General features: G+C 28.8%; 1 protein-coding gene across 2 annotated transcripts; it reads left to right on the top strand.

Annotated features, from left to right (window-relative positions):
* The first annotated feature begins 38 nt into the window (after positions 1 to 38).
* LOC106692468 (BTB/POZ domain-containing protein KCTD9) lies at positions 39 to 11,307 on the top strand. 2 transcript variants are annotated; one of them, XR_010843864.1, is made up of 8 exons: positions 39 to 454; positions 544 to 665; positions 1,260 to 1,466; positions 3,251 to 3,408; positions 4,452 to 4,675; positions 4,764 to 4,959; positions 7,188 to 7,330; positions 8,340 to 8,446. XR_010843864.1 is itself a non-coding variant. In XM_014438426.3 (8 exons), exons 1-8 carry the CDS (start codon positions 407 to 409, stop codon positions 11,272 to 11,274), a joined length of 1,206 nt encoding a protein of 401 aa, XP_014293912.1. In that variant the 5' UTR covers positions 39 to 406; the 3' UTR covers positions 11,275 to 11,307. The 2 variants fall into 2 exon arrangements, 1 of the variants encoding a protein (XP_014293912.1); XM_014438426.3 differs by lacking the exon at positions 7,188 to 7,330 and adding an exon at positions 11,158 to 11,307 and having other exon boundaries at positions 8,340 to 8,473.
* The last annotated feature ends 243 nt before the right edge of the window (positions 11,308 to 11,550 follow it).

Here is an 11,550-nt window from a genome sequence, read left to right on the forward strand (position 1 = left end):
CACACTTTAAAAAGGTTTAAAAAAGCCTTTAAAGAAGAAAATTGTCTTCAGTGTAAAAAAATTTTTATTTTTATTGAATTATTAGACTTTTCGAGATTTTATTGAGTGCAACGAAATTTTCCATTCAGAGCAAATGCCCTCAAAACATTTTCTATCTAATAATTAATGAATATTTAGTAAAAATTAAATAAGGAATACCAATATTAATATATAACTCATTGAAAAAATCTATAGTTAGTAATCTATAAATGTTCTTTTATTATCTGTCAATGATAGAGCCTTCTGTATAGCATTGTGAAACGCCCATTGATTAGAAGGGAAGAACTAGTAAACAGAAGTACAGCTGATATCTCCAATTTGAAAGGAGTCTTTTTAGAATTTGTTCCCTTAAATAAAAAAAGACAAAATGAAAAGAGTGATTGTGTTTAGAAATGGGTCTGAAGTCGATGGTAAAGTAAGTATCTTTGATAAATCAATTATTTGGCTAATTAATTAATGATTAATCCCTATCCATTAATTTGAATACTTCAAATTATTATTTAGGTTTTACTCATTACCCATTCCTTGGAGGAATTACTCAATGCTGCTGGAAATAAATTTAATATATCAGCTAAACGAATTTTTACCGCCAAAGGTGGAGAAATTGATGACATTAAATTAATAAGGTATTTAGATTATATATAATACTTATTAAAAAAATTAATGTAGAAAGCTGTAAACTAAACATTTCAATCATTAATTAATTCAACTTTAAAACACGGAGCAAAGATGTATGAACTGATGGCTATTTCTTATCACCCTGGAAGTTTGAAAAGAAGTCTTACAATAATACAGAATTATTAATACTGCTTTGTTTAATAGTCTGATAAATTTTATTTCGATGATTTATGATTTTTTAAATTATGTAATTACTGCTATAATATTACCACCTCATTTTTTTTATTTTATTAATTTAATCTCTGTCATTAGTTCACAAATATTTTAATAAAATCATTGATATTAAAAAAAAAATAATATGTGTTCATACAACTCTTTGCTTTTGATAGATTGAACATTGATTAAATTGAGTTGCTTTACTGTGAATATTTTTAACTGATAGTTCTCAGTTTAATTTCCTTATTCATTTGAGTGTATGAGACACTTGTGGATATAGAACATTAAAGAAGAGAAGATTTAAAAATTTAGAAAGTAATTAATTGAGCTATAATTTTATTGTTTCAATATTAACTCTTGAACTTCAATTTTATAATTTACTTTAGGGATGATGATATCCTATATATTTCTGCTGGTGAAGGGTTTATACCTCTTGGACCAGCAGCTGGAGAAGCTACTGCTATCGCTCAGCCAGAGTCGATCAAAGGAAAAATTAAGAATTCGCATTGGGTTACACTTAATGTCGGTGGTAAATACTTTACTACTTCTAGAAGCACTCTCGTGACAAAAGAGCCTAATAGTATGTTGGCAAGGTGAGTATTATATTAGCTGCTTCTAGATTTGTTTAATTCTTCTACAAACATGTTGTAATATATATATGTTTATATTTATTTTATGGTACTAACCATAAAGTATTAAAATTACACTGTACACTATTTTTAATTGTAAAGTTGAAGTTTTCCTTAGGAGTATTAAGTTGTATTGAAGTGTTCCTATCGAATATTTGGTTGTTGCAAAGATTTGTTGCCATTAAAATGTATAACATTTTAAGAAATATATTTGTATTATAAGGAAAGTCTTTATATTATCATCTTTTAGTGATATTTAAAATCAAATAAATTAATATAGTTTATAATGATATTTCTAGAGTTGAATATGGGTAGAAGCAACAATATTTACACACCCTCACAATTTTGGAGTTATCTATCCTAGATAACCTCTTTTTATGACCTTATAATCTTTGTATATTTTTACTTCATTTTCTCAATATTATCTTTGATTCCCTTGCATTCTTATTTTTAATTTCACTCATTTATTTGTCTTTTATTGTTGTCTGATTGTATCATATTACAAAATTTCTTATTATACATTTTAGAATCTCATATTATTTTTTTCTACACATTTACAATTTTCATATTGTAATATTGCAATGCGCAATATTGATTCACTCTATGACTAGTTTTCTCATAGCTTGCCGTGTAAACAGTTTATAATTAACACCTATAATATTTTTATCTTTTAACAGCTGTGCTCAAAACTAAGCTAAAAGCATCTTTCTTGATACAATAGATGTACTGTATTTGTCCATAGTAAATGCATCCTTGATTTATCCCTTGTCAAATTGAAATTAACTACTCTTGTAGTTTTTTTGGTAAGTGCTAGTATATTTGGATTGGTTGTGTTAAAAATAAGTGACCGATGTTTGTTATTTTATTTGTAGACGTTCGAGACTTGAGGCGAGTGAAAAGTATTTAGATCCGGTTTTATGATATTATCTGGAAACTTCTTTTGTAGTTAAGAGATGGTGTATTCCAACCCCCTTAAGAAAAATATGTTACAATTCTTCCTCCTAAACCTCCTATAAATCTTCTTAACTCTTTCCAATTAAGATTTTGATCTTTTTATTATTTTTATTGTTATAATTATAGCTTGGAAACTTGTTAAAAATACAAATGATGGTTGTGGCTTATGCATTACTTTTGTTTCTATTACGTTTCTTTTTTTTTGTTCCTAATACTTTTTATGATAATCACAATATCTTTAAATAAATTTTATTCTAAAACTGTCCATCTGTGAAAAGTTAATTAGAATTCACCTGAAAATAGTTGATAACTAGTTAAAAAAAATTGTCAAGGTGGTTCCACACAGTAATTATAGCATGGGTTGGTGGGAGGTATTTGATACTAAGCACCAATATACTTTTAAAAAGTTTTTAGATAGTTTTCAGTTTAATAGAAAACATCTTCGAAGAATTTTTGGAAATTCATTACTTTGGAAATGTATTACTTTGTTTGTCATTCATTTTTTTTCTTTAGTAAAATCTTTAATCAATCATGTTTAAATTAGTTTAAAAATCTTAGTCTGCTTGTTTTCGATTCATCTAAAGCGACTAACAAATATACAATATATTTCTTAATAGTATTACCAACTACCAATGAATCATTTTTTGATCCTCCTTCATCATTCCATGAATTTGTTCCTCCTACAATATGTTGCATGGAACTTAGTCTCTATGATGTTAATGAATAAGCAAAAAATCATTTCAAAGAGTAAAAATCTGTTTCTTAGAATGTAACTCAAAATGGTTTTTGAACAGAATGTTTGCCGAAGGGGACAATGGCTATCTAATGACTCCCAGTAATGTTGACAGTCAAGGAGCATACTTGATAGACAGAAGCCCGACATATTTTGAACCAATATTAAACTATCTCAGGAATGGACAGCTTATATTCGATTCAAATGTTAATCTTGAAGGTATTTACTGTCTTAAAAACATTTCTTATGATACTTATAATGAAACATTTATCTTAATAACATAATTGTGGTTTAATCTTATTTATAGTTGGGTACGCAAATGAGATATTATTATTTTCATATGTAAAATTTATTCTTGGCTTATTCCAAAACTTCTAGATTTATTTAAAAAAAACTTTTAAAGTTTTTTGGTCATGTTTAAGTTGAGTAGGCAGTTTCTGCATGAATAATTTTTACTTGTTTTGAATAATTGTAAACATTATTCCAAAACTGTTGTATGGCTCAATATTTATTGATTCTGTTACATTTAACACCTGAAGGTTACAGAAAAATAAAAGATTTCCCTGTTCCTTCACCAACGGTCGATAAACGGTGCCTGTTCACCATAGTCAGGCAAGTTTGAGATGAGACTTATCATGTTGTCTCTATTGTTCCTTTCCACCAGATTTAAAAGCCCATACTATAAATAAAATGAATTTTTAAAATTAGCTCATTGCCACCATTAATTGGTTTAGATTCACTTCTATATCAATCATCAATCTCAGTTTCTTAGTTGTACAGTTTGTGAGGGTAATATTTCAACCTAGTACTGTTGCTTCCATTATTATTTTATATTGAACTATTCATTCCTTAGCAATTAGTGCATATAAATGTTATGTACATTAGTGTTCTAGTGTTAAATATATTTTGATTGAATGGGAAGGTTATATTTGTTTTGGGTTTGTAGTATATTAGAGTTTTCCTGAGGTAAAGGATATTTGGAGTCCTAAAACAATTGTTTTTCAATTATAAGCAAAATTCTTCCTCTTTATTTTAGGATACATTTTGTAGGAAAATATGAATTGTTTGTTTTAGATTATAGGATACAAATTAATAACTTGCTATATTTCCTGTAATCTCAAATGAGAGGGTTATTGTTTTTTAAAATTTTTCTCCTTTCATAATTAGTCCTAAAATTTTTATTTATTTTTTTAAACTGCACTTCTTGTAATATTTTAATTTACAATTAAATTTTTTTTACTCATATGAATACTTTATTTTAGGCATTTTGGAAGAAGCTCGATTTTTTGGAGTAGAAAGTGTTATTCCTCAACTAGAAAACCTTATAGCTGGGTCTCAACAAACAAGGGATAATTTACCCCTTTCCAGAAGGGATGTTATTAATGCACTGATAATGACGCCCTTTACTTCAGAACTTAGATTTCAAGGAGTCAATTTGGCTGGATCAGATTTATCGAGGCTTGACCTTAGATACATTAATTTCAAGGTAAATTTTGTATATAAGAATATTTTTCCTGATTTTGTTATTTTTCCTTTATTGATATTTAATTAAATATACATTATTTTATATCTAGTACGCTTGTCTTCACGGATGCCGTATGAATGGAGCTAATTTAAGCTGGTGTTGTTTAGAAAGAGCTGATTTATCTCATGCAGTTCTAGAAGGAGCACAACTTCTTGGTGTTAAAATGCTATGTGCCAATTTAGAAAGTGCAAACTTGCGGGCCTGTAATTTTGAAGATCCTGCAGGAACAAGGGCTAATATGGAAGGTAGGTGTAGTTATATAATTTATCACTCATTTACAACACACTCCATTTTAATGGAATAACTTGAATTTTGAAATAATTTTTTAGCTGAAGTACTTAAAAAAGTTTTTTAAATGAAGTATAACTGGTTTATTTATCATACTTATACGTTTTAAGTCAGAAATTTAATTTTATAGACATTTTCTACTATGCATTAATTCTCAAACTTTAAGAAGGTTGTGCATCCTGCTGTCACTTTACTTTGGTCCATTTAATTTGTCTTGTTCGGTAGATTTTTGTGATAGTAGTTTCTGGTTTGGCTGTTTATCTAGAGCCTTAACCACATGTTTAGAACAGTTGAGATTCTTAATTTTTATAAACCCTATTAATATTTATTTAAATGATTGTTAGCAACATTAGTAGAGTATGCATGTATTGCCAATACAGGATTTGTTCTCTACTTTGTATCAACTTAAACTCAAGTCCTTATCTCCGAAGAGACATTCTTGTGCTTCTGTTCCTCCTCTGTCTTGTATCATCTCAGTGCATTTATTTTTCATGCGAGAATGGGTCCACTGTATCTTTCGATACATACAAAGATACAGTTTTTTGTTATATTTCTTTTCAGTTCCTAGTTGAGAAACTTGCTCTTTGTGATGTGTAGAATCCGATTTCTCTCTGCCTGTTTCATCCTCAAAATCTGAAAGCCAGGGTACTGTTTAAGTTGGAGTATCTCCTAGAGTTTTTTTTTTTTAATTATTATTTTAAGGCATCAATCACTTTCGAGTGGGTCATCATTGTCTTAATTTCTGAAATTTTTATTAGACATTATTTCCTTAATATCTGAAGTTCCTTGAATTTAAATGTATAACTATTGAAAAATGGGAACTTGTGGTAAAATTTTATGGTAACATTTTGAGTGATTCAGAAATTAAAAAGTCTGTTTGTTATCCTGCAAAATTGAATGGAGGTCTACTGGTAATTCATACAAAGATTTGTGGGAATCATATGCTTGCCATTCAGTTAAGATGTTCTTTACGGCAAGTCGCATATCGCAAGTATGGCATACATACATGTGGAGAATCGCTGGTCATAAAACAACCAAACGGGGTCAAGCGTGTATGACCTGTTCGTAGGCGTGTTAAAATCATATCCTTGTACATTTCTAGTTGATGATATCCAAGGGGAAATGTCACTACTTATTTTTGATCTCTCTCAGGCCTTTATCTCATAGTAATTAGATTATTTGAAAATGTCTATAGCCCATATTCCTGACGCATAAACTTCTCATAAGCGAGGCCGAACACAAAGCAGCAAAGGGCAGCCTCTGTCGATTAATATAACTTGATAAATATTAGTTTATGACAATATTTATCAATCTTTCTCACATAAAGGAAGAGTTTTGAGTTCAAATTTTCATAAATATACAAGTGTTTCGATTGAACTAGAAAAATCCTCCTAAACATTTTAGTTGAAATTTAAGGACTTTCCAAAGAATAAATATTTTATTAATAAAGAATATAAATAAATAAGGGAGAAGCTACAACATTGTCACGCCACTATCTTGTATTTCTCTGTTTAGGTAGTAGGTTTGGAAAAAAATAAGAAATAGTTTTAATAAAATGTTCAATAAACATTAATGTATTTTAAAAAATAATAAAAATTGAACAAAGTAAAAAAAAAAAATGCCAAAAAAAGCAAAACTGAAAAATTACAGCTTTGACTAGGAAAAAACGAAAAAAGGATAGAACCATGACTTGACTACATTGCTCTGGGCACTGTAATTTTCATCTTAATTTTTATCTGTTCTAATATTGAGAACAATCATTTTGAAATATACACAAGTATTCTCAATTATGATAGAAGAACTGTTTTTTATAATTTTTGCATAGGAAAAGTCTACAAAATTCTGAAGTTGGGAAGATTGTGAGGACAAGACAGAGCCATGAAATATTAGTAAATTTAATTAATTTTCTGTATAAAAAAAAATTTCACTTTTAGATAAAGTGTCATACAGCAATTCAAGAATTTTCTGAGCTTTCAAATCATAAATGAGGTGCTGCAAATAGTCTGAACATCACTTCTATCCATCCTTATGAATGACCCATACAGTCATACCCCGCTCAATATGAGTCACACTTTCCTCAGCAATTTACAAAAATGAAAAGTGTGCTTGGTGGGGTCTCCTAATTTTTCCCTCTCAATCTCTCCAAAATTACATAACTTTTTTTAAAATTTTTATTGCTTTTCAGGATATCTCATTTAAAAATATGTTACAAACATATCTAATTTATAAACGAAGATTTGGACAAGTAAATATTCATAATTCCTTATCTCGAAAATGGCATTTTATTTTGAAGCAAGAAAGAATTGTTCAAGCTGAAGAGAAAGAAAAGTAAATCCTACTGTTTAAAATTTATAACTTTTTGGAAAGGGAAAAGGTACAAAAATATTTTTCTACGAAATACCGGAATATGACTGGGCCCAATGAAATGATATGTACAAATAATGAAATGATATGTTAAAAAAAAAATATATGTACTGCTACATATTAATGAGAACTGTCATTCAAAGAACTACTAATTAGTTATGCAACCATTATATGTAATTCAATTATATTTATTTGACATTTAAAAAAATAAAAGCCAACTTTCGTTTTTCATTTAATTTAAATTTTAGTCCTGTGAAGAAGATTTGGTCGGTGTGTGGGGCTGAAGAAATTATTTCAGATAACTGAAACTTAAAAAGGTTTAAGTATTTAGGTTCTACGTTTGCTAGATAAAACAAAATGGATGTGGAAATAAGAGCAAAATTAAAGGTGTGAAATATTTTTAAGGCACTATTCAAGCTAAGCAGTGATATTTTATTGTTATTATTTATTTTAAATATGTGAAAAAAATTTTGTGTTATAACTAATGTGCATTAGAAGGGGGCATGCAAAGTAGGGACATTGTATTTTTTTATTATAATGTTTTTTTTCCATTGTCGCGACAGACGTGGAGGTCTGAGGCCTCGTTTGATATACTTAAGAAATACATCCCACGTTTCCTGACGTGGTTTTCATAGGGTGGGTCTTTATTATAATGTTTACAATTTATAATTATTTATTGGATGTTGGATTGGGTCTTAAAACCGCTCATTATCATTCGCACTTCCATTCTTGTTTTATTCAATTAGTCTTACGGAAACTTTTATTATAGCCAATATTTATGCACCTATGTTATACTATCATTTGAGGTACTATTCCCAGGCTGTCAATCTAAAAAATAAAATAAAATCTATTTCTGCAAACTTATCACTTGATTAAAATTTTCAAAACAATTATGTGCCCTGTATAGTATTTATGATTAAGAATAAAATTACCTGATGTACATTTATAATTTTAAATCGTATGTTTATTTTAGGAGTGAATTTAAAAGGTGCTAATTTAGAAGGAAGTAACATGGCTGGAGTGAATCTTAGAGTCGCCACTCTGAAGAATGCAAATCTCAAAAATTGTGATCTTCGAGCAGCTGTTCTGGCTGGTGCAGACTTACAGGTATTTAGACATTGAAAACTATCTACTTTTTAAAATGGTTATTTTCGTATTACTAATGTGTGTAGATAATTTGAAACTACAAAATTTTCCCAGAGGTTGTTTTTATGTTGGAGATGTGTGGAAGGAAAATGAATGATTAGTATTCTAATCATTTTATTTGTAGTGGTTCTGTGCTACGGAAGTTCAATACTAATGAAATGCATAAGACTTACAGATTTCCTGTGAGTATAAAATAAAAAATAATGCCAAAGGCGTAAAGGGTGGTCCTCTTTAAGCAAACAGGAAAAGAGAGTCATCTGATAGTTATATTTAACAGTTAGTATGATGAAGCACCAGTCTTGGTCTACTTGAGTACTGGAATGTTGAAATATTATTACAGGAAGGCAGTATCTTGTCATTTTCTTGGTTATTAAGTTATATTGAGGCATAGAGCTATTTCAATGGTAAGCAGAGAAACTTTTTAAAAATGAACAAAACACTATTATTTTGGCATCCAACATATACTTTTTATATTATTATTTATGAAGACCACAGGGGAAAACGAGGTTTCTTGATTGTTTTCAAATATGATTCATGGCAGTTTCTGATAAATGTTAGGATAGTGGACATGTTAGTAAAATCAAAACAAGAGAAAAATAATCTTAAACTGCTCAAAATCGATTTTGATAAACTTTAAGAAAGGGGAAAGTGAGATAACATGACTTACAAATTGTTATGAGTATTAATTTCTATTTTATTTCACAATTGGTATTTAGTATCCCAATTGTAGACCTGCAAAATACTTTGTACCTTGTTTTTCTCCTTCTTATTTTATGTTGTTGTTTTTTTAATTGGAGACTACTGGATTTTAATTACTGAGATTATTAAATCACAATTAACTTGATATTGTTAACTCTCTGTTAGGCATGATGTATTCTATAGGTCAAATATTCAACATGCAATAAATTCCATCATGGCAAAGAAACAACTACTGGAATGCTCAAGTTTAATCCTTTTAGTGCTAACTGAGATTATAGTACATATGCGAAGAATACCATATGAATTTATTTGGTAATCAATTGAAAAAAAAAAATCATAGGTAATAATTAAGTATATAACCTCCCTCAGAAAGGTTTCTGTATCAAAAAATCTGTGTGCCTTGCATCTGCAGCTTTTCTCCAAGTCTATATGGCCAATAATTTTAGATTTGTTAAAAATTTGTCATGTAATGGTACTCATGGCCATTAATTAAACCACAATGGTACTCAAAACATTACTATTTGTCAATTTTTAAATTTTTTTTCTATGCTTGGTGTAATGATTTATTGTTTTGTCTTTTTAATGATTTAATAAGTAATTAATTGAAATAATAAAGCATTGTGTAATTATTTGCACCATTTTTCAGTTTTGAGATGAAATTAGATAATTTAGAGATAGAATTCCGTTGCAATATGAATAGTAAGACTCCTAGGCTATGCACTGAGATATTGTTGGCACTTTTCACATATACTATTGACAATGACATATTGCCATTTATTTCTAATAGGGTTAGTTAAATAAGAAAATAGAAAGTAATTAGTATTATACTTAGTAGTTAAAAATTATATATTAGCCATTCCATTTGGAAATAAACAGGGAAAGAAACAATTTATCCTAGTCGGGCTTCTGACAATAAGTGTTTCAATTGGAAAAATAAGTTTTATAGTTCTTTTAAATGAATGAAATGATTTAATTCCAATTATTACAGAAAAAAATTAATGTGCAATGAATTGAGTAAACTTTAGATCAAAAACAATTTATTTTTGATTCACAAGCCCTCAGTATTACCAGAGAGCATACTGAAAATAAAACTGATACCGCATGATTGGTGAAAACAAAAAGTTAGTAGCTAGCGGGAGAACCAAGAAGCCTTATTCATCTCATAGATTACAGAAAGTCCTCTGTACCTAGGTCGCGTTCCATTCATTGGAAAGTCACTCGAGTCCTTGACAAAAACATATGTACAAACATTAAGGCCTATTTTGTAACCTCGAGTTTATTTATAAAGTCTTTTATGTAATTTGCACTCATTTTAATTGCATTAATATCAGTCTAATTCATTTTTTTGCAAATGACAGAACTTTGAGTTTGCATTGATGTTGAATGGTTCCTGGTATAAATTAGTCAATGAAGTATTCGAATGACTTAAAATGGGGATTATATGTATATGAGGTGTTGAGATCCAGAGTAAGCAAAACTACATTTTTATGAAAATTGAGTTTCAAGTGTCAAAGCATCTTATGTCATGCCATCTCTTGGCTATTTAAAGAATTTTATCAATTTCAAAACCATTCAAGAAATATAGTCAATTGAACAGATAGTCCAATATGCCTATGATCTCGAGTTGGCAGTGCAAGAGTGAATCAAGTGGTTTGGTCAACCTATCATTGCTAACTGAAATGTCAGGATTTACTTTCAAAACTAGTCTATGCATTTTGATCCACTCTGGTCCTCAACACATGATATGTGCCCTACAAAGGGTTAAGGCTTCTTATTTATTGATGCATTACTTTACTTAGACTGTGGATTGTGCTGTAGAAGTTTTAATATTTCTACTTTGTTTGGTATAGGTTCTATTTTCTGAAATTAATGATTCTTCTGTTCTCTAAAATTCTAAATATTCAGTGCTGATCCATCTATATTATATTTTGAACTTTTTATTTCAGAATTGTGATCTGTCCGGAAGTGATTTACAAGAAGCTAATCTTCGTGGCGCCAATTTGAAAGATGCTGCATTTGAATTGATGCTTACTCCTCTTCACATGTCCCAGACCATTCGTTAAAGGTTATTAATTAATAAAAAAAATTAAATGTGATTTCGAAGAAATTAATAATTTTTTAAATTAGATAAAAATATGTTATTTTTTGTATATTAATTGATTTGTATAGTAACTACATTATTAGGATCTCGGATATCGTTTTTTTTTTTTTTTTTTTTTTTTTTTGCTTTTGTTTTTTCTACGTATTTGTATAGAGCACAATAAGTGTTAATAACATAATTAAATTATGTTAATGCTACCTTAATTTATACAAACCAACTTTACATAGTCATGATCAGA

The sequence above is a fragment of the Halyomorpha halys genome, unplaced genomic scaffold (genome assembly GCF_000696795.3).
Source record: "Halyomorpha halys isolate HHAL.00 unplaced genomic scaffold, Hhal_1.1 Scaffold58.1, whole genome shotgun sequence".
Taxonomy (NCBI): Eukaryota; Metazoa; Arthropoda; class Insecta; order Hemiptera; family Pentatomidae; genus Halyomorpha; species Halyomorpha halys.